The sequence below is a fragment of the Coregonus lavaretus genome (genome assembly GCF_964263955.1).
Source record: "Coregonus lavaretus genome assembly, contig: HAP1_SCAFFOLD_1394, whole genome shotgun sequence".
Classification (NCBI taxonomy): Eukaryota; Metazoa; Chordata; class Actinopteri; order Salmoniformes; family Salmonidae; genus Coregonus; species Coregonus lavaretus.
In genome coordinates this window covers 60,977-84,834 of record NW_028157686.1, presented here as the reverse complement: position 1 = coordinate 84,834, position 23,858 = coordinate 60,977, and the positions used below count along the sequence as shown (strand labels likewise).

Here is a 23,858-nt window from a genome sequence, read left to right as displayed (position 1 = left end):
CAGTAGTTATCAGTGTTGTAATCTAGACGTCTGATCTGCCACAGTGCCACTAAATGTCCAATCAGGCTAAAGTCGTGCTTCAAATGGCCCCCCCCCCTTTTGGGGCGATTTCAGTCAGGTTGAAAATCGCCCAGAAGTCTGTCATAGACTCCCATGTAAAATCTATTTTTTTCAAATATCAGAGCTTTCAATACAATCTCTATGGGTTTCTGAGGGCTTGCACTTACGCGCTTTCGTCATACGTAACGTAACCATGAACGTAACTAAGAAAAGAGCGGGTAGCCTCATCAATCAATTCACTACTACTGTAAAAATGGCTAGGCTTCAGTGCAACTCGATTGTGTCTTTGAAAGAAGTTCCTTTTTGTCGGCGAACAAATGAAGATAAATTGGCAACGAAACAATTAGGACCTCCCAGACCAAATTTAATAATTCAACAGGTTTCTACTAAAGGGGGGAAGTCCTACACCCGAGGATTTTCCAAAAATTGGTACGAACGAAAAACCTGGCTAGCAGGCTGCGATGTAGCTAATGCAGTCTTCTGCTACCCCCTGCTTACTCTTTCACCCTGAAGGCGGCACGGCAGACAGCACCGCTTGGACAGCGACTGGTGTGTAACGGACATGCACCATCTTTCAGGAAAGATTAAGAAACATGAGCTGTCAAAGACCCACATGGATAGCTGTTTGAGATTGTCTGCTTTGGGGAGAGTGAACATTCCCACTCAACTGGATGAGGGATACAGGCTAGCTGTCCGCCGCCACAACGATGAGGTTAGTGTTGATAATCACAAGTTTACTGGAGAACTGAAACTGACAAGGCTGACAAGATAGGACCCTTTTGTCCATTGTTATTGGATAGGAACAGAACTTATAACCAGCTCCTGACCTAAATAGATCTTAGCACAACATTTTACTCAACATATCATATTCCATATTCACTATAACAAATATATTTACTACGACATTAGCAAGAACCGCCACATCCTCAGCCGGCTAATCCAGTGTGTGAAGTTTTGCGGAGTGTTTGAGTTAGCTTTGCGAGGCAAAGATGAAACTGAGGGCTCCACCAACCCTGGTAAGCCAACACTTTTGAGATCAGTCAATAAATGCTTCTGGTATTGACTTATATGCTGCCCCTGTCTTCATGTTGTTGCTGGACATATCTTTTTTAAAATGTGTGTAGGTCACCTAAATCATCAGAAAAATTTCCCCCCCTGAGAATTTTTTCAGGAGCCGCCACTGCTGACAACGATGAGACAGTCTATAGGGAGGAGGTCAGAGACCTGGCAGTGTGCATCACCGCCTGGTATGGCAACTGCTCTGCATCCGACCATAAGGCGCTACAGAGGGTAGTGTGTACGGCCCAGTACATCACTGGGGTCAAGCTTCCTGGCATCCAGGACCTCTATACCAGGCGGTGTCAGAGGAAGGCTCAAACAATTATCAAAGACTCCAGCCACCCTAGTCAGACTGTTCTCTCTGCTACCGCACCGCAAGGGGTATCGGAGCACCAAGTCTAGGTCCAAAAGGCTCCTTAACAGCTTCTACCCCCCAAGCTATAAGACTGCTGATCAATTAATCAAATGGCCACCCGGACTATTTACATTGACCCCACCCCCCTTTGTTTTTACACTGCTGCTACTCGCTGTTTATTATCAATGCATAGTCACTTTACCCCTACCTACATCTACAAATTACCTCGACTAACCTGTACCCCCACACATACTCGGTACCCCCTGTATATAGCATCGTTATTGTTATATAATTTGATTGTTATTTTTTACTTTAGCTTATTTGGTAAATATTTTAACACTAAATGCGCAAAAAAAGGGGAATTACACACAAAAAATTGTAAAATGTTTTAGTTTTTTTTCAGACCTCAAAATTGGTCTTCTGATGTGATTTAAGCATTGACATGGATTCAGAACATCATGTCCGTTGTTGCTCTATTAATAATTGTAATATTGAGAGTAAAAAACTGAAAATAAATTAACACAATTCCAGAAAATACAGAAGATGATAATTTGATGGGGCCCCTCAGTTGTTTATTAACCATTATTTTCCCAGGTATATTGACAGAAAACTCATCTCTTGTACACCAAGGACCCGGAGAAGAGTTGCAGGGGAGAGGAGAGAAGAGAAGAATGTGCCTAATTTGAAAGCTATAAAAAAAAAAAATGAGTAGCTGGTGACATGTTTCATTTTTTTTTTAAAGAAGCTCGTGCTAGATAAGTTTGGAGGACCGCTGGACTCTATTAGGTGCTGGTTTTGACAATAACACTGTATGGAGTGAAGGTGTTGTACTCACCCCAGTCTTACCACTCCCAGTCTCTGCCGCCTGAAGACAACAGAATAGGCAACAGGATCAGGTGGAGTCAATACACTGAATTATTAGTAATGTTTGAACTGTTTTATATAAAATGGCCAGTTTCTCACCATGAGTACATCTCCTCCTCCCAGGATCAATGGAATGGACTCCGCCTGGATGTCTGTGGGGAGGCTGGGACAGTCACAGTCAGTAGTTACATAATAATAATAATATGCCATTTAGCAGACGCTTTTATCCAAAGCGACTTAGTCATGCGTGCATACATTTTTTTGTGTGTGGGTGGTCCCGGGGATCGAACCCACTACCTTGGCGTTACAAGCGCCGTGCTCTACCAGCTGAGCTACAGAGGACCATAGCTGGATGACAATCAATGAGCACGTTTACATGCCTTGCAAGAACGATTTCCAGAATAATCCTGTTTCGATGGACACATCTGAAGTCAGGTTACTGATGGGACTTCGGATAAATATATAAAATAGCCAATCAAAAATAAAATGTTCTACCACAGTGGACCATGGTATTTTTGCGCAGACTATTTGATTCCAGGTCAGACATATAAAATGTGATTGTGAAAATTATTTAAGATGCATACTTTAAGTTTTTCCTAACTCACTACACTCATAGATAAGAGCCAGTTTATGCTTGATCCGAAATGGAGTCGGCGACTCAGTATTAAGGGTGTGACGCAATTGAGGAGCCCCAGACGCAAGCAGAGGCCAAATTGAGCTCCGTATTGACATGATTGGTTAATGGTAGGTGGGGGCGGGTGGTCCTGTATAAACCAACTCACTTCCTTGACAAATTCCTTCATAACGGCTCTGCAAACCGCAAGAAGTATGAATGTTCTGACTTGTGCAGAGGCTGTATCACCGTAAAGGCTGCACGGCCAATGCAGATGGCGGTTTGACTATGCAGCGTCTTTAAGAGGGATGCATGCGCAGATCAAATACACCGCTGGAATACAGAATAAACTGATTACATGTCTTAATTCTAAAGATTGCTCAGAAAACCAGGTGTTTTAATCGGAGTATGCTGACTTCGATTATGAATTTACGATTAAGATTAAAGATAAGCAGAGCAAGGTGTTTACATAACTAATGCTATATTCGGCCTTCTGCCATAATCAGTTTAATATCGAATTATTAGTGTGCATGGAAACGTAATCAATGAATACATGACTGTCATCACGTAGCTAGTCCCTCTAGGCAGCATGGCTACATTCATTGGTGACCATAGTGAGACATTGCTGGTCACTGATGAAGAAAAATCAGTTTAGCATAAAACGTAGCTAAAACACGAGAATATAGCAAAGGATATAACACGCTGACTAGCTACCTAGCTCAGTAGCCTAACGTTACCTACAGCTAGTTGGGTTTCTCAACTCCACGACATGTACATCTCTGTGGAGTTAGGTTGTGACGACTCTGGGCGGAGTGGACCTCCGACAACATCGAGTCGCTGTCAGTCGATATGACGAAACAGCCGGTGGTTATAATTGACGAAAGTTTTATTTAAAAAGTATGGATTTCAGCAAACTAAGGCACGCAGCTACTGAGGACAAACATAGGTACACGACAAGGGTTTAAGAATGTACATTTTTTTTACAAGTATCGACTGACAGCGCCTCGGAGGTTCAGTCCGCCCAGTTTGTCTTCGCTCAACTCCATTGATGTTATGGTTCATCGTGGAGCTGAGAACGGTGTTAACTTACAGCCAGCCCATCTCCTCGACTGCCTGGGCGATCTCAGGCATAACGCCCATCTCTGTGGACCAAAGGCAACCATTATTGGCACAAACTAGCAGAACAGGACTCAAATCAATCCTAAATATGTTCACTTATAAATAAGTTCTGATAACAGTGAGAATACAGTCAAAATATATATTTTAATTTCTTACCAGAAAACGCTGCCATATTTGCCAACGAGTTTGACAAAAACGGATGTGACGTTTATCTTATTCAACGCTATAATGGCGTTCGCACTAATTTAATGTGCATGTCGCCACCAACTGTACGGGTAGTGAACTGGAGAACATTTTAAAGGGAAAAATAAAACAACATCATACAAAAGACAAAAATAGATACATAAAAAAAAAAACATCCCACTACTTCAGTCATAGTCCAATCCAAATCACACACAGGCTCAGGGTTATTGTGACGTCTTATTTTTATTTTTATTTTTTCGGGTGCATCTTTTTAATCGATCTGAGTGGTAGTAGCTCCTCTGGAAGGTGGGAGATGAGGTATGCTTGAGGTTATAAGGGAGAAACTTGGAGAGGGTGGGGGCCTTCAGGTTCCTTGGGGTATACTTTGACACTAGACTGACCTGGGCAGAACACACTGAGAGAGTGGTGGGAAAGTGTACGAAGGTGCTAAATGTGATGCGCTGTCTGACGGGGAAGGAGTGGGGGGGCTGGGCGTTCCTCATTGAAGACCATGTATGTTGCATTGATCCGATCTGTAATAGACTATGGCAGTATAGCATATGGTTTGGCAGCCCGGACCTCACTGGAAAGGCTAGATGTCGTACAGGGGCAAGGACTCAGAATATGTAGTGGGGCGTTTCGGACGTCCCCAGTGGCTACACTATAGGTGGAGATGGGGGATATGCCGGTGCAGATGAGGAGACAGCAGCTGGCAATTAATTATTGGGTCAACCAACAAGGACATGGGGTGTCTCATCCTGCGAAAGGGATTTTACAGGCATGCTGGGAACATGAGCGAAGACAGAACACAAACTTTGGGTGGGTGGGTAATACCCAGGCGAAGGAGATGGGACTGTATGGAAGGGAGTTTAGTCCAACTGTAGTTATTCCTGTAAATCCACCATGGCTACTCCAGCCTCCAGTAGTTGATCTAGAAGTGTTGGAGAGACTACAGAAAGATAGGGAGGGTGTTGATCCGTCTGATTTCTCTAAGAGACGTCTGGAAACGGTGTATTAGGATTTTGTGGCCATTTACACAGATGGTTCAAAAGATCCAAGGACAGGACGTACTGGGTCAGCATTTGTAGTGCAGGAATGTGGGGTGGACGTCAGGAAACGTATTACAGATCATCTGGCTGTATATACGGCAGAGCTGATGGCCATACTGTTGGCCTTGCAGTGGGCGGAGCTGATGGCCATACTGTTGGCCTTGCAGTGGGCGGAGCTGATGGCCATACTGTTGGCCTTGCAGTGGGCGGAGCTGATGGCCATACTGTTGGCCTTGCAGTGGGTGGAGCTGATGGCCATACTGTTGGCCTTGCAGTGGGCGGAGCTGATGGCCATACTGTTGGCCTTGCAGTGGGCGGAGCTGATGGCCGTACTGTTGGCCTTGCAGTGGGCGGAGCTGATGGCCATACTGTTGGCCTTGCAGTGGGCGGAGCTGATGGCCATACTGTTGGCCTTGCAGTGGGCGGAGCTGATGGCCATACTGTTGGCCTTGCAGTGGGCGGAGCTGATGGCCATACTGTTGGCCTTGCAGTGGGCGGAGCTGATGGCCGTACTGTTGGCCTTGCAGTGGGCGGAGCTGATGGCCGTACTGTTGGCCTTGCAGTGGGTGGAGCTGATGGCCATACTGTTGGCCTTGCAGTGGGCGGAGCTGATGGCCATACTGTTGGCCTTGCAGTGGGCGGAGCTGATGGCCATACTGTTGGCCTTGCAGTGGGCGGAGCTGATGGCCATACTGTTGGCCTTGCAGTGGGCGGAGCTGATGGCCATACTGTTGGCCTTGCAGTGGGCGGAGCTGATGGCCATACTGTTGGCCTTGCAGTGGGCGGAGCTGATGGCCGTACTGTTGGCCTTGCAGTGGGCGGAGCTGATGGCCATACTGTTGGCCTTGCAGTGGGCGGAGCTGATGGCCGTACTGTTGGCCTTGCAGTGGGCGGAGCTGATGGCCATACTGTTGGCCTTGCAGTGGGCGGAGCTGATGGCCATACTGTTGGCCTTGCAGTGGGCGGAGCTGATGGCCATACTGTTGGCCTTGCAGTGGGTGGAGGAAGTCAAACAAGACAGAGTAGTTATTTGCTCTGATTCATGTGCAGTGTTAATGATTCTCCAGTCCTTTAGCTCACGTAGCAGACAAGACCTGCTTTATGAGGTGCCACAAAACCATGGCAGGATTAAACAGATGGGTATTCAGATAAGATTTACTTGGGTCCCAGCCCATGTGGGGGTGGAGGGGAACGAGGCTGTAGATGAACAGGCTAAACAAGCACTTAGTAGTGGGGATGTTGATGTTGAAGTGTCAATGAGCAAGGCAGAGGGAAAACGACTGATATATACAGTGATGGTGCAGAGATGGCAGGAGCAGTGGAATAGAGATAATAAGGGAAGGCATTTATTTCAAGTACAGAGGGAAGTCGGGGAGGGGAGGACGGCAGGAAGGGACAGAAGAGAGGAGGGTATTTTTTACAAGATTAAGGGTGGGACACAGCCAGCTGAATAAGAAATTAAATGTGATAGGAAAGCATCCAACAGGAAAGTGTGATTATTGTCAGGAAACAGAGACTGTGGAGCATGTATTGCTACAGTGTTGGCAGTATCAGAGGGAAAGAGAGAGGATGAGATCCAGTATGAGGGAGAAGGGGATACAGGAAATTAGTTTAAAGAGTATATTGAGTAGAACGTCATTAGATATAGTCTCAAATATTTTGTTATTTTTTAAAAGAGAAACGGGGTTGGCAGGTAGGATTTAGTTTCTCCCTGTCGCTGGCCCACACTCCAGTACAGTAGGTGGCGGTAATGCACCATAACGTTGGATGCCAACCGCCGATAAAACCCACTGAAGAAGAAAAATAAGAAGATGTAGCTCTTCTGAATTGTTTATTTTGGCTTTTCAATGTAGTTTCCATAAGGCGAGTACTTTTGAAACATTCTCCTTTTAGGTCATTATAATTTATATAAAACATATATATTAGTAACATCAACACGTCTTATGAATCAGTGTTTTATTTGATTATTTGTAACTCCGGCTTGGTAAAACCACAGATGGAACAATGAGACAGATATTTCACCGGATGAATAAATGTGAAGCATCCGGTTGGCGGTTCCATTCAATACCACATATGGTGATGAGAGGAAGCCCAGTGGGAGATGCATTTTGGCCGACATTCTGCTAATTTTCTTCTCGATTAAACATTTGATCTCAAATACAGTTTTATGTTTCCAGAACTAGAATATGTAACAAACAGAGTGGACTACGTTTTTGTAGACTTTACCCTTTGCCAAAGTTTCTAAAAAAAATTGCGTTGTTTAGGAGTAAAGGTGGGAATTGAGATATTGCACATGCGCACTTTAGAGTAGGCGGTTCCCTAACGAGAATATGTAAATAAATGCTAGAACGCACCAATAGGATATTGCTATCTCGTTCTTGTTCCGCTCACTGTGATTCATTTTCTCCCGTTGGAAACGACCGGCTCTGTTCTCTCTTGGCTTAGTTATAACAGTCTTTGGGGAAACCGCCTTAACGTCTATGAGTAAACCGCGTTTTGTTAAACAGTACTTTTTGAACCATCCGGTATTCCGTAGTTTGCGGACACTTGTCAATGGTCGATCACAGAGTTTGGGTCAACTATCAACGCAAACATGGCTGATGATAGCAACGTTGAAGTGGAAGATGAGAACATTTTGTATGATTTACTTATAAATACGGAATGGCCACCCGAGACCGACACTCAGGTTTGTACAAAATCTGATTCGGTTCATTTCTTAACATATAGACGGAATGGCATGCCACGTTGAAGTGCTTTGTGCACCCTGCAAGTTTGCTAACGTTAGCTAGCGACGTTATAAGGCGCTAATTGCCGTTAGCCACGTCGCACAAATTTGCCTCACTCATTGCTGATATCAAGTTTTGGATTGGCATTGAATCAACATTACTTAGTGCATTTAGTTAGTTAACGTTCAGTCACCGTAAACAAAGATGTCAAATAAGGAGTTTAACTTCAGCGTTGATGTGTAAATGGAAATGTTTGTTTTTACTTTCCAAACCTTGGCTAGCTAGCTAACGTTAGTCTGTTGCGAATTTGTTGATGTTTGTTAGCTATCTTAACGTTACCACATTCTGTACTTTGTCCAGAGAATATGTTTTGGCCCTAGTATAGTCACTCTTGTGCAAATTGGTTGGTTCCCAATCACATTGTAATTCAGGGTGTGTGTAGAAAGGGAAATAACAGTCTGTAACTCTCTACCGTTTGCAGTTACGAGGCAACAAGGAGCACAGCTCATCTGTTATAGCCAAGGCGGTGACAGGTAAGACGGGATCATCGATGCATCTTATTCCATCACTGATCTGTTTTTTCATACTGTATTCGTTTTTATTCATGTTAAGATGCATGATCATATTGGAAACAAGCCCAAGGTTGCCTCCCAAATGTCACCAAATGTCCCCGTGTAGTTCAGTTGGTAGAGCATGGCGTTTGCAACGTCAGGGTTGTGGGTTCGATTCCCACGGGGGGGCCTGTATGAGCAATGTATGCACTCACTAACTGTAAGTCGCTCTGGATAAGAGCGTCTGCTAAAGGACTAAAATGTAGTGCACTACTTTTGACCAGAGCCGGCTGGGTCGTTCCACTAATTCGTTTTGAGAAGTGTAACTTGGTATGGAGGGCAAAAAACACACACAAAAAATACCTTTTAATTTCACCTATTTTTTTACATTCTGTCATAAAGAGCACATGTTCAACTTAATACAAAACACGTTTTCCCATCTCAAGAGGTTAAATAATACTAATGATAATTTTCCATGAAGAAACATTGGTGTGGATTTGTTACAAGTATTTTTGTGGTAGTGGAAGAAATTAGCATGTTATTGCTGTTCTGATTTCAGATTTGAATATCAGAAATAGACCAAGGTGCCATACCCTTTAAGTTCTGTTTTATGGTGCCTTTGTAAATCTACTCTGAATTCAGAGCACTCTCAGCTGAGTGTTCCAGAGCGCAGAATAACTGAGGAATTTACGAATGCGCAACACCTGTTGAATATGACCAGTGTCAGTAAACGTCAGCAAAAAAAAAAACGTATTTACATTTGTTTGAAAACAGCAACTGCAGTATTTAGTTTACTATAAATGGGATCATACTTGACTTTTCATTCACAAATGCGAGTGAAATGCTTGCACTGTGGAGCCCTGACCATCTACCGACGTGGCTGGTGAAATAGACATCTTACCCGTCAATGCCAAAATCTACCTGCATTTGGCAGGTGTCGGATGTTACTTTTATGCCCTAGATAACATTGAAAACAGCCCAACCAGCTCTGCTAGGGCAAGTAAAATGGTCAGAGTGAGGTGTTCTCTAATTTGCCAGTTAGCTTGGGTACTTGACTGCCGTTGTGAGGTCAGAACGCTTGGATCAACCCTACTCCTCCAGAGTGTCCAGTGTGTGCTCTGAACACTCCGAGAACGAAACGCTCTGAGCGTGTACTCTGGCACTCAAGTTAATTTATCAACACACCCATAATTTGAAAGTTCTGCAAAGTTCCATGGCAGTTAATTCAACAGTGGGAAGTTAGCTACATTAGTTGATGTGGTTACTAAAACAGCTGTACCTCTTGATTGGTAATATACAGCTCTGGGAAGAATTAAGAGACCACTGCAAATGTTTCTTAAATCAGCATCTCTACATGTATGACAGCCATTCCATTCCACTGTCTGTTGAATTCCAACACAGGAACACCTCATTCTACTGAATTTGGTACTGATTAGGTGATCACCTGAACCAAATGTTATTTAACGAGGAAAAGTATAAAAACCACTGCTGTGGTCATCACTATCCTCTTGCAATAGGACCAGCTGGATGGCAAAAACAGTGCTAATAGTACCAAAAAAAGTAATATTAATTTTTTTTAAACTATTGACCATGCCAAAAGAGTTGAAAAGGAAAGTTTTGAGTGAGGAAAAGAAGGGTTCAATTCTGGCTTTACTGGCAGAGGGATACAGTGAGCGTCAGGTTGCTTCCATCCTTAATTTCAAAGACGGTGGTTCATAAGAACAAGGTCAAGCAGCAGACATTGGAGACAACAAAGCTACAGACCCGGCAGAGGGCGAAAACGACTCTCTACTGACCCGGATGACTGCCAACTCATTCTGTCACTCAACAACCGTAGGATGACATCAAGTGACCTACAAAAATAATGTCAAACAGCAGCTGGGGTGAAGTGCACAGCGAGGACGGCTCGAAACAGGCTCCTAGGGGCAGGGCTGAAGTCGTCCAAAGCTAGAAAAAAGCCCTTCATCAATGAGAAGCAAAGAAGAGCCAGGCTGAGGTTTGCAAAATACCATAAGGATTGGACCGTAGAGGACTGGAGTAAGGTCATCTTCTCTGATGAGTCCAATTTTCAGCTGGGAAATTTGGTGGAGGATTGGTGATGATCTGGGGTTGCTCCAGCAAGGCTGGAATCTGGCAGATTTGTCTTTGTGAAGGACGCATGAATCCTGGAAGGAAACTTGCTTCCTTTTGCTCTGACATTGTCCCCCAACTCTGAGGATTGGTTTTTCCAGCAGGACAATGCGCCATGCCACACACCCAGGTCAATCAAGGTGTGGATGGAGGACCACCAGATCAAGACCCTGTCATGGCCAGCCCAATCTTCAGACCTGAACCCAGTTGAAAACTTCTGGAATGTGATCAAGAGGAAGATGGATGGTCACAAGCCATCAAACAAAGCCGAGCTGCTTGAATTTCTGCGCCAGGAGTGGCATAAAGTCACCCAACATCAATGTGAAAGACTGGTAGAGAGCATGCCAAGACGCATGAAAGCTGTGATTCAAAATCAGGGTTATTCCACCAAATATTGATTTCTGAACTCTTCCTAAGTTAAAACATTTCTATTGTGTTGTTTAAAAATGAACATTAACTTATTTTCTTTGCGTTATTCGAGGTCTGACAACACTGCATCTTTTTGTTATTTTGACCAGTTGTCATTTTCTGCAAATAAATGCTCTAAATGACAATATTCTTATTTGGAATATGGGAGAAATGTTGTCAGTAGTTTATAGAATAAAACAAAACATTTATTTTTACCCAAACACATACCTATAAATAGTAAAACCAGAGAAACTGATAATTTTGCAGTGGTCTCTTAATTTTTTCCACAGCTGTATATTTCTGTTCATATTTCCAGATTTGAATAGCACAGAAGTAGACGAAGATGTCATATCCTGGAACTTGTTTGGAAAGTGGTCAAAATGTCAGTTGTTACAGAATGGTGTTGATGCAGTCACTTAAACAGCGGTAAAGTTTGATCGGTACCAGATAATTCAGTTATAGTTTCAGATTTTTAATAGCAGAAAAGTAGAGGAAGATGTCATACCATAACTTTTTTGTGTAATTGTTTGGCAAAGTGGTCAAAGTAGCTGATTTGTCAAAAGTTGCATTGTTGTATTTGCAGTGAATGGAAGTTGGAAGTGATGTCATAATGGGGAGCTTTAGTAATATTGAAAAAAGTCACATTAAAGTGAATGAAGGTGGACAAAATATCACATTTTATTTGCCACATGTGCCGAATACAACAGGTGCAGACATTACAGTGAAATGCTTACTTACAGCCCTTAACCAACAATGCAGTAAAAAGACAAAATAGCAAATAATTAAAGAGCAGCAATAAAATAACAGTAGGGAGGCTATATACAGGGGGTACGGGACAGAGTCAATGTGAAATAACAGTAGGGAGGCTATATACAGGGGGTACCGGTACAGAGTCAATGGGAAATAACAGTAGGGAGGCTATATACAGGGGGTACAGGTACAGAGTCAATGTGTGGGGGCACCGGCTAGTTGAGGTAGTTGAAGTAATATGTACATCTGGGTAGAGTTAAAGTGACTATGCATAAATAATTAACAGAGTAGCAGCAGCGTAAAAGGATGGGGTGGGGTGGGAATGCAAATAGTCTGGGTAGCCATGATTAGCTGTTCAGGAGTCTTATGGTTTGGGGGTAGAAGCTGTTGAGAAGTCTTTTGGACCTAGACTTGGCACTCCGGTACCGCTTGCCGTGTGGTAGCAGAGAGAACAGTCTATGACTAGGGTGGCTGGAGTCTTTGACAATTCGTAGGGCCTTCCTCGGACACCGCCTGTAGCACACTATTCCAGACCAGTCTGCACATTTTAACGGTGTTTCTAGCTTAAACCGAGTAGTTGGCTCTAATGAAGGGAACCGCTATGTTAAAGTATGAAGATTAATTTTACAATCCATTAAAATATAAACCAATGCACGCAACATGTCTAAAACCTATTTATCAGCAACGCTGGTTATCGAGGGGAAGAGGATTTGTAAAGATTTTTAAAATACTGTGAGGAACTACTATAAATTGAATGGATATTTAACAAAAAACGTGAGGTGACTCCCGAGTCGCGCAGTGGTCTAAGGCTAGAGTTCCTGGTTCGAGTCCAGGCTCTGTCGCAGCCGGCCGCAACCGGGAGACCCCATGGGCGGCGCACAATTGGTCCAGCGTCGTCCAAGGTAGGGGAGGGTTTGGCCGGCAGGGATGTGGGTTCGTTTCCCACGGGGGGACAGTATGAAAAAAAAAAAACGTATGCACTCACTAACTGTAAGTCACTCTGGATAAGAGCGTCTGCTAAATGACTAAAATGTAAAATGAAGACAAATTGACTGAGAAGCCCAGCTGGGAACTTTCTTCCATTTGCGAGAAGCAGGCCGGGTACATTTATGTAAATGATGACCGTAAGTACCATGAACACTTCAATGATGCTATGAAATAATCCCAAACTTGTTTTCTCAGAAGTGGAGCAGGTTGAGAATTCTAAACAACGTTTCCATCTGAGAACGAGTACGACAAATTACTGTAATTAATACATGCGTTAACAAACATTTTAATGTATCCAGGGATTAACGGTAAATTGGCTGTTTTACAAACGGTAGGCTACCACATGGGCATTCAGAAAAGTGCATTGTGGGCCGACACTGTATAGCCTAGGCTACTTTGCGTGGATAGGAGGGCGTCCATTTTTGTTGTTGTCTCGCCTAGTGCTGCTTATCGGCCCGGACCTGGCATAAACAGACTTGATTAGTATATACATTTAAAAAAAAGATTCCGTATCAAGTCAAACCATGCTAGGATGTAGAGGGTTGGTGCATTGTCCATTTGACACGACATTAAATCAAATCAAATCACATGTTATTTGTCACATACACGTGTTTAGCAGATGTTATTGCGGGTGAAACGTCTGCTTCCAGCTCCGACAGTGCAGTAACATCATTAGCGTACAACCTATAGTCAGACACATCCAACCTTTTTTAAAAGACAAATTGTATTTACTAGCAAGCAATACAAATGTGCGTTGTACACTGAACAGAAATATAAACGCAACATGTAAAGTGTTTGTTTCATGAGCTGAAATAAAAAAAATCCCAGACATTTGTCATACGCACAAAAAAACGTATTTCTCTCAAATGTTGTGGACAAATTTGTTTACATCCCTGTTAGTGAGCATTTCTCCTTTGCCGAGATAACCCTCACAACCGCAGACCACTTGTAACCGCACCAGCCCAGGACCTCGTCTGAGGAGGGGAGGGGGGCTGAGGAGTATTTCTGTCTGTAATAAAGGCCATAGGGTGTGCTTGCCTGCCAAGTGGCTGCTCCCCTGTCCAGTCATGTGAAATCCATAGGTTAGGGCCTCATTTATTTCAATTGACTGATTTTCTTACATGAACTGTAACTCAGTAAAATATTTATTGTTGCATGTAGCTTTTTAAAAAATATTTGTTTTTTTGTTCAGTGTATAAAATAAAATCGACCCTTTTTATTAGTTTACTGCAGTGCCATGTCCTGTGTTCCAGATTAGCTTCTGGCGCATCAAAGGAAAGTTGGAAGGAGAAGGAGAAGGAGAACGTTTAATAGACTAAGTTAGCAAAACAACTGCTTATAATCATTAGGAAACACTATCGCTATTAGGTGAAGTTTATCTACATGAAAATAATGTAGGCCTATTTTAAATGGTTTTGACGGTTACGGGCCCTACTCACACTACCAACTCTGCTGTGCGCTCGAGGCTTCGTTTTACAGTCTGTGGCTCGAGGAAAATGTTGCAGACATGGTGATCTGAGCTATCTGATTGGCCAGCGGTTGGCCTATAGGTGCACTTGATTTGCTCTCTGGGCCTGCCGGGTAGGCGGAGTTGTACCGTCAGACACATGAAATGGGATAACTTTGCCTCCCCGGCACCAGTGCTGCTGAATCAAAGTGCACCTATTGCCAACAGCGCGTAAAAAAATTGAAAACATTGGAAAGCTTTATCGTTGTTGTTTTTTTTAACAGAAATGTTTAATGGACAAGGAATGCCTTGGAGATCAACCAGTCCATCGCGATGACCGGTTGGTAACCACTGGTTTACCTTATGTAATGCTGATTTATTAATTTCCATGTGTTCTGTATTAAAGGGCACTTCATTTAATATAATGGGTTTTTTTAAATTAAAATTGCTTCCCAATTTTTACTTTATCAAAGGGACCCAAAAGGCACTCATTTTGTGGGCCGACCCTGCGGCGTTTGACCCTCTATGGACCTGGTCAGAAGTAGTTCGCTATATAGGGCAGTGCTCTCCAACCCTGTTCCTGGAGAGCTACCCTCCTGTAGGTTAACTCCAACCCTGTTCCTGGAGAGCTACCCTCCTGTAGGTTTTAACTCCAACCCTGTTCCTGGAGAGCTACCCTCCTGTTGGTTAACTCCAACCCTGTTCCTGGAGAGCTACCCTCCTGTAGGTTTTAACTCTAAACCTGTTCCTGGAGAGCTACCCTCCTGTAGGTTAACTCCAACCCTGTTCCTGGAGAGCTACCCTCCTGTAGGTTTTAACTCCAACCCTGTTCCTGGAGAGCTACCCTCCTGTAGGTTAACTCCAACCCTGTTCCTGGAGAGCTACCCTCCTGTAGGTTTTAACTCTAAACCTGTTCCTGGAGAGCTACCCTCCTGTAGGTTTTCACTCCAACCCTGTTCCTGGAGAGCTACCCTCCTGTAGGTTTTAACTCCAACCCTAATCTAGCGCATAATTAGCTGGTTGATAGGCTGAATCAGGTTAGTTATAACTGGGGTTGGAATGACAACCTACAGGAGGGTAGCTCTCCAGGAACAGGGTTGGAGAACCCTGATAAAGGGAATGGGCACAGGGCACAGGGCACCATTTGGGACAGGGCTGAACATTACCCTTGCGCTGGAGGACACTAGAACTTCCACTTCCTCAATACGTGGACATATGATCGTACCCACTCATCACTGTGTGTTCTCCATGTCTATTGTAGGGCCTTTCAGGTTCATCCTGCATTACCTGTGGTACAGGTAAGAACTTTATATTACTCACATCAAAAGAAACCTGTCCTCAAGGTTTTACGACTATTTCATTACATGCTATTTACCCCTGTAGGCTTAAACTCTTTCCACCTTAGTAAAACCGTGTTTTAGTTTTGTGAAAGTGACAATTTGATATTGCTGTAATGTTTTATGCTATTGGTATTGGTCCTGTTGTGGTCCGTAATAGCTGACTGAATAACTGTGACCCTGTACCAGTCCCTCTAGCTCCTCTCTGCCTCCTGGTCTGGTCCGACTGGCAAACAAGCAGATCAACTGGCAACTGGTGCTAGCAAGGTACCGTACCGTACACACGCCAAACCACACCAGAACCTTCATACATTCACATCAAGTCAACCTCTGACCTTTTTTGTGTATTTATTTTTATTTGACCTTTTGTTTTGAACAGGGAGTCGCCATTGAGACCCAGATCTGTCCGTATGAATTAGATTTAGTTTGTCTTAATATACCTTTTAGTCTTCATCTTTTCTTATCAGTTGACTAAAACTCTGGACAATTTTAGTCTAGTTTTAGTCAGTCATTTTAGCCACATAGTCAGTGCATTTTTTATTTAATTTTTTTAAATTCCTGCTGAAACTAAATGTGGGAAGTCAAGGGGTGTGAGTGCCTTCAGAAAGTATAATGTTTTCAAAATGCCTCCAACTCACATGTTGACGTGCTAAAAGCCTGTTGCCTTAAATGGTGAATGGGATGCACACTTCAAATACCAGTTGAGGGGGAAAAAATCTAGTAGCTCTTTTTTAAATTTAATTTTGGTGCACCAAAAAACTGTTTTTAATACGCGATTGCATTTAGAATTGTTGCTCAATGAATGGTCTTTATAAAAGCCCATGTTTTACTCCAGCAGCAACCAGCTGAGAGCTACAGGAGAACTCCCCTCTGAATCGGCTCTGGATGCTGTCTGATAGTTGTGTTGGATAAATAAGATGCATGATGATCAACCAAAATACACACCAATTTCATTCTACGAAATTATGCAAATTAACCTAGAGACCGATAAGCATGACGGTGAAATGTATTTCCATCAATTATTTCGCAATGGGATTTTTCTTCTCCCGTTCATTCTGGCAACAAATGTATTTATAGGCCTTTCTTTTTTTTGGCGGGGGGGGGGGGGATGATTGGAGAGGGAGGGCGAGATAATTGTTTTGCTTTTCTCCATCTTCTTTTTAAATAGGGAGCCAACATGTTTTCAACACTTATTTCCATGACTGATAAACTCATTTTCTCATGGTTCTCTCTTGTCTCTCTGCAGCGGACATATAGTGGGCAATCTGTTTCGAACATTGGGTCACAATAAAATCACAGAATCGAACTGCAATACATATAGAATTGTGAGAATCTCAATACATATAGAATCGTGAGAATCTCAATACATATAGAATTGTGAGAATCTCAATACATATAGAATCGTGAGAATCTCAATACATATAGAATCGGCAACTTAAGTATGGTGATATTGTATCGTGAGGTCAATTCCCAGCCCTACAGACTGGCAGGGGAATTTGATAATACTGTACCCAAATGTCCCCTTTCCATGGGCCCTACCAAGGGATTGCACTCAGCGTGTCAAACTCCTGTCTTGGTCTTTTTGTAGTGATCATGTATCTATAGTGATGTAGGCTAGTTAGCTTGTTTTTTGTTGTTCAGTGTGTCTCCGTGTATTTTCCTGTGTGTAATGTACTTCCAATGTCCTACATGTCAGTAGCAGAATGAGGTTTGTGAGGGTGATTGACAGCTATTTCACCAGTTATGAGGGATTTAGGGCTTTATTAAACAGGGTTATTTAACATATGATGTAATGTCAGGTAGAACCTGACCCAGGAGGTGGGACTTATGACCACATGACTAGGCGCCAATTTCTATGGAATGGACTGTGTACTAACAAGTACTATGCAACATTTAACATTATTGGACCAGCATTTGTAGATTATATTATTAGACCAGCATTTGTAGATTATATTATTAGACCAGCATTTGTAGATCACATTATTAGACCAGCATTTGTAGATTATATTATTAGACCAGCATTTGTAGATCACATTATTAGACCAGCATTTGTAGATCACATTATTAGACCAGCATTTGTAGATTATATTATTAGACCAGCATTTGTAGATTATATTATTAGACCAGCATTTGTAGATTATATTATTAGACCAGAATTTGTAGATCACATTATTGGACCAGCATTTGTAGATTATATTATTAGACCAGCATTTGTAGATTATATTATAAGACCAGCATTTGTAGATCACATTATTGGACCAGCATTTGTAGATTATATTATTAGACCAGCATTTGTAGATTATATTATTAGACCAGCATTTGTAGATCACATTATTGGACCAGCATTTGTAGATTATATTATTAGACCAGCATTTGTAGATTATATTATTAGACCAGCATTTGTAGATTATATTATTAGACCAGCATTTGTAGATCACATTATTAGACCAGCATTTGTAGATCACATTATTGGACCAGCATTTGTAGATTATATTATTAGACCAGCATTTGTAGATCACATTATTGGACCAGCATTTGTAGATTATATTATTAGACCATCATTTGTAGATTATATTATAAGACCAGCATTTGTAGATTATATTATTAGACCAGCATTTGTAGATCACATTATTAGACCAGCATTTGTAGATCACATTATTGGACCAGCATTTGTAGATTATATTATTAGACCAGCATTTGTAGATCACATTATTGGACCAGCATTTGTAGATTATATTATTAGACCAGCATTTGTAGATTATATTATTAGACCAGCATTTGTAGATTATATTATTAGACCAGCATTTGTAGATCATATTATTAGACCAGCATTTTTGTAGATTATATTATTAGACCAGCATTTTTGTAGATTATATTATTAGACCAGCATTTGTAGATTATATTATTAGACCAGCATTTGTAGATTATATTATTGGACCAGCATTTGTAGATCACATTATTGAACCAGCATTTGTAGATCACATTATTGGACCAGCATTTGTAGATCATATTATTAGACCAGCATTTCATATAACATCTCTTACACATATTAACACACTTCTATCAACTGATGCGGCAGAAATCAGTTTTCTATAAATTACAGTGGTGATGGAAAATGTCTGTTCAGACGTCTTTCTCATTGTGGTCTGTGAAGCTTCTGTTAGGAACTCTGTCTCGCCAGTTATCAATTGACAAGTCTTAATCCTACGTGGCTCCCTGTTCACCAGTAAGTGAATAGATCACTTGTCCCAACAGAGGTGGGGTGAAGTTGGGGAGGCAGCACTATGGGGGGAGGTGGGGTGAGGTTGGAGAGGCAGCAGTATAGGGGAGGTGGGGTGAGGTTGGAGAGGCAGCAGTATGGGGGGAGGTGGGGTGAGGTTGGAGAGGCAGCAGTATGGGGGAGGTGGGGTGAGGTTGGAGAGGCAGCAGTATAAGGGAGGTGGGGTGAGGTTGGAGAGGCAGCAGTATAAGGGAGGTGGAGTGAGGTTGGAGAGGCAGCAGTATAGGGGAGGTGGGGTGAGGTTGGAGAGGCAGCAGTATAAGGGAGGCGGGGTGAAGTTGGAGAGGCAGCAGTATAGGGGAGGTGGGGTGAAGTTGGAGAGGCAGCAGTATAAGGGAGGTGGGGTGAGGTTGGAGAGGCAGCAGTATGGGGGAGGTGGGGTGAGGTTGGAGAGGCAGCAGTATGGGGGAGGTGGGGTGAGGTTGGAGAGGCAGCAGTATAAGGGAGGTGGGGTGAGGTTGGAGAGGCAGCAGTATAAGGGGAGGTGGGGTGAGGTTGGAGAGGCAGCAGTATGGGGGAGGTGGGGTGAGGTTGGAGAGGCAGCAGTATGGGGGAGGTGGGGTGAGGTTGGAGAGGCAGCAGTATAAGGGAGGTGGGGGGAGGTTGGAGAGGCAGCATTATAGGGGAGGTTGGAGAGGCAGCAGTATAAGGGAGGTGGGGGGAGGTTGGAGAGGCAGCAGTATAAGGGAGGTGGGGGGAGGTTGGAGAGGCAGCATTATAGGGGAGGTTGGAGAGGCAGCAGTATAGGGGAGGTGGGGTGAGGTTGGAGAGGCAGCAGTATAGGGGAGGTGGGGGGAGGTTGGAGAGGCAGCAGTATAAGGGGAGGTGGGGTGAGGTTGGAGAGGCAGCAGTATAGGGGAGGTGGGGTGAGGTTGGAGAGGCAGCAGTATGGGGGAGGTGGGGTGAGGTTGGAGAGGCAGCAGTATAAGGGAGGTGGGGGGAGGTTGGAGAGGCAGCAGTATAGGGGAGGTTGGAGAGGCAGCAGTATGGGGGAGGTGGGGTGAGGTTGGAGAGGCAGCAGTATAGGGGAGGTGGGGGGAGGTTGGAGAGGCAGCAGTATAGGGGAGGTGGGGGGAGGTTGGAGAGGCAGCAGTATAGGGGAGGTGGGGGAGTTTTCACTCACGGGATACAGTAGAGAACCCCACAGAAACCTTTGCAATGGTTAAATCTGCATAAACATCGATTCCCTTTCATTTTAAGACAAGACTCCCCCTCTCTAGAGCCTTTGTAAATGAGGGTGGTGTGTCTGGACCTGTATCTGTAGCCTGCTGGTGAGGCTGGGTGGTAGATGTAGCCTGCTGGTGAGGCTGGGTGGTAGATGTAGCCTGCTGGTGAGGCTGGGTGGTAGATGTAGCCTGCTGGTGAGGCTGGGTGGTAGATGTAGCCTGCTGGTGAGGCTGGGTGGTAGATGTAGCCTGCTGGTGAGGCTGGGTGGTAGATGTAGCCTGCTGGTGAGGCTGTATTTTATTCAGCTTTGTTCAATTCTATTCTTCATACTATAAAATAATATCAAATAATGCCACGGAATTCTAAGCAAGTCTCGTCTGCTAAATGAACTAGTGTAGCCCACAGCCATATGGCATAGATCAGGACCTAACATAAGGGCAACTCAGAGTATGCTATTCTGTTTTTCTAAAATAGACTACATTTTCTTCATATCATGCGTCTTTAGACCTGTCTAAAATAAATAATGGATTTATTGTGAAGGTGTAGGCTATATTACATGGATTTATTAGACTTTTTTAAATGTTTACGTTCCAAAGGTCTGCAGCCAGGAGATGCTAAATGTGTTCGTTAATTAACAGTCAATTATCGTGAGACTGACAGTTATTTGCTGGACCAACACTGGATGATGAAATTCCTTGACCACCACAGCCCTAGCCACCTCCATGCTTCACCACAGCCCTAGCCACCACCATGCTTCACCACAGCCCTAGCCACCACCATGCTTCACCACAGCCCTAGCCACCCCCATGCTTCACCACAGCCCTAGCCACCCCCATGCTTCACCACAGCCCTAGCCACCCCCATGCTTCACCACAGCCCTAGCCACCCCCATGCTTCACCACAGCCCTAGCCACCTCCATGCTTCACCACAGCCCTAGCCACCACCATGCTTCACCGTAGGGATGGTGCCAGCTCTCCTCCAGACGTGACGCTTGGCATTCAGGCCAAAGAGTTCAATCTTGGTTTCATCAGACCAGATAATCTTTTTTCTCATGGTCTGAGAGTCTTTAGGTACCTTTTGGAAAACTCCAAGCGGGCTGTCATGTGCCTTTTACTGAGGAGTGGCTTCCGTCTGGCCACTCTACCGTAAAGGCCTAATTGGTGGAGTGCTGCAGAGATGGTTGTCCTTCTGGAAGGTTCTCCCATCTCCACAGAGGAACTCTGGAGCTCTGTCAGAGTGACCATCGGGTTCTTGGTCACCTCCCTGACCAAGGCCCTTCTCCCCTGATTACTCAGTTTAGCCGGGCGGCCAGATCTAGGAAGTGTCTTGGTGGTTCCAAACTTCTTCCATTTAAGAATGATGGAGGCCACTGTGTTCTTGGGGACCTTCAATGCTGCAGACATATTTTGGTACCCTTCCCCAGATCTGTGCCTCAACACAATCCTGTCTTGGAGCTCTATGGACAATTCCTTTGACCTCATGGCTTGGTTTTTGCTCTGGCATGCAGTGTCATCTGTGGGACCTTATATAGACAGGTGTGTGCATTTTCAATTAATGTCCAATCAATTGAATTTACCTCAGGTTGTAGACCAATCAAGTTGTAGAAACATCTCAAGGATGATCAATGGAAACAGGATGCAACTGAGCTCAATTTCGAATCTCATAGCAAAGGGTCTGAATGCCTATGTAAATAAGGTATTTCTGTTATATTTGACTCTTGGCATTCAGGCCAAAGAATTCAATCTTGGTTTCATCAGACCAGAGAACCTTGTTTCTCATGGTCTGAGAGTTCTTTAGGTGCCTTTTGGCAAACTCCAAGCGGGCTGTCATGTGTCTTTTGCTGAGGAGTGGCTTCCGTCTGGCCACTCTACCGTAAAGGCCTGATCGGATGTATAGTATCGACCTCAACTATCTCGTACCCCAGCACATCGACTCAGTACTGGTACCCCCTGTATATAGCCAAGTTATCATGGACTCAGTACTGGTACCCCCTGTATATAGCCAAGTTATCATGGACTCAGTACTGGTACCCCCTGTATATAGCCAAGTTATCATGAACTCAGTACTGGTACCCCGTGTATATAGCCAAGTTATCATGGACTCAGTACTGGTACCCCCTGTATATAGCCAAGTTATCATGGACTCAGTACTGGTACCCCCTGTATATAGCCAAGTTATCATGAACTCAGTACTGGTACCCCGTGTATATAGCCAAGTTATCATGGACTCAGTACTGGTACCCCCTGTATATAGCCAAGTTATCATGAACTCAGTACTGGTACCCCGTGTATATAGCCAAGTTATCATGGACTCAGTACTGGTACCCCCTGTATATAGCCAAGTTATCATGAACTCAGTACTGGTACCCCCTGTATATAACCAAGTTATCATGGACTCAGTACTGGTACCCCCTGTATATAGCCAAGTTGTCATAGACTCAGTACTGGTACCCCCTGTATATAGCCAAGTTATCATGAACTCAGTACTGGTACCCCGTGTATATAGCCAAGTTATCATGGACTCAGTACTGGTACCCCCTGTATATAGCCAAGTTATCATGGACTCAGTACTGGTACCCCGTGTATATAGCCAAGTTATCATGGACTCAGTACTGGTACCCCCTGTATATAGCCAAGTTATCATGGACTCAGTACTGGTACCCCGTGTATATAGCCAAGTTATCATGGACTCAGTACTGGTACCCCCTGTATATAGCCAAGTTATCATGAACTCAGTACTGGTACCCCGTGTATATAGCCAAGTTATCATGGACTCAGTACTGGTACCCCCTGTATATAGCCAAGTTATCATGGACTCAGTACTGGTACCCCGTGTATATAGCCAAGTTATCATGGACTCAGTACTGGTACCCCCTGTATATAGCCAAGTTATCATGAACTCAGTACTGGTACCCCGTGTATATAGCCAAGTTATCATGGACTCAGTACTGGTACCCCCTGTATATAGCCAAGTTATCATGAACTCAGTACTGGTACCCCGTGTATATAGCCAAGTTATCATGGACTCAGTACTGGTACCCCCTGTATATAGCCAAGTTATCATAGACTCAGTACTGGTACCCCCTGTATATAGCCAAGTTATCATGGACTCAGTACTGGTACCCCCTGTATATAGCCAAGTTATCATGGACTCAGTACTGGTACCCCCTGTATATAGCCAAGTTATCATAGACTCAGTACTGGTACCCCGTGTATACAGCCAAGTAATCATGGACTCAGTACTGGTACCCCTGTATATAGCCAAGTTATCATGAACTCAGTACTGGTACCCCCTGTATATAACCAAGTTATCATGGACTCAGTACTGGTACCCCCTGTATATAGCCAAGTTGTCATAGACTCATTACTGGTACCCCCTGTATATAGCCAAGTTATCATGGACTCAGTACTGGTACCCCCTGTATATAGCCAAGTTATCATGGACCCAGTACTGGTACCCCCTGTATATAGCCAAGTTATCATGGACTCAGTACTGGTACCCCCTGTATATAGCCAAGTTATATTAGACTCAGTACTGGTACCCCGTGTATATAGCCAAGTTATCATGGACTCAGTACTGGTACCCCCTGTATATAGCCAAGTTATATTAGACTCAGTACTGGTACCCCGTGTATATAGCCAAGTTATCATGGACTCAGTACTGGTACCCCCTGTATATAGCCATGTTATCATGGACTCAGTACTGGTACCCCCTGTATATGGCCTAGTTATCATGGACTCAGTACTGGTACCCCCTGTATATAGCCAAGTTA

At 43.8% G+C, this 23,858-nt stretch overlaps 2 protein-coding genes across 2 annotated transcripts in view; one reads left to right on the top strand and one right to left on the bottom strand.

The window, feature by feature from the left end:
- Nucleotides 1-4,300, bottom strand: part of ddx1 (DEAD (Asp-Glu-Ala-Asp) box helicase 1) — a 35,926-nt gene extending 31,626 nt beyond the window's left edge. The window contains exons 1-4 of the mRNA XM_084199135.1: nucleotides 4,227-4,300; nucleotides 4,042-4,093; nucleotides 2,438-2,501; nucleotides 2,310-2,339 (exon numbers count right to left, since the gene is read on the bottom strand). Of these exons, the coding sequence (XP_084055261.1) occupies nucleotides 2,310-2,339; nucleotides 2,438-2,501; nucleotides 4,042-4,093; nucleotides 4,227-4,242 (162 nt within the window). The 5' untranslated portion in view covers nucleotides 4,243-4,300. The remainder of the gene's footprint in view (nucleotides 1-2,309; nucleotides 2,340-2,437; nucleotides 2,502-4,041; nucleotides 4,094-4,226) is intronic.
- Nucleotides 4,301-7,847: 3,547 nt separating this feature from the next.
- Nucleotides 7,848-23,858, top strand: part of LOC311125063 (NBAS subunit of NRZ tethering complex-like) — a gene marked incomplete at its 3' end in the record, with an annotated part of 70,910 nt that continues 54,899 nt past the window's right edge. The window contains exons 1-4 of the mRNA XM_084199136.1: nucleotides 7,848-7,988; nucleotides 8,510-8,561; nucleotides 15,563-15,599; nucleotides 15,828-15,905. Of these exons, the coding sequence (XP_084055262.1) occupies nucleotides 7,896-7,988; nucleotides 8,510-8,561; nucleotides 15,563-15,599; nucleotides 15,828-15,905 (260 nt within the window). The remainder of the gene's footprint in view (nucleotides 7,989-8,509; nucleotides 8,562-15,562; nucleotides 15,600-15,827; nucleotides 15,906-23,858) is intronic.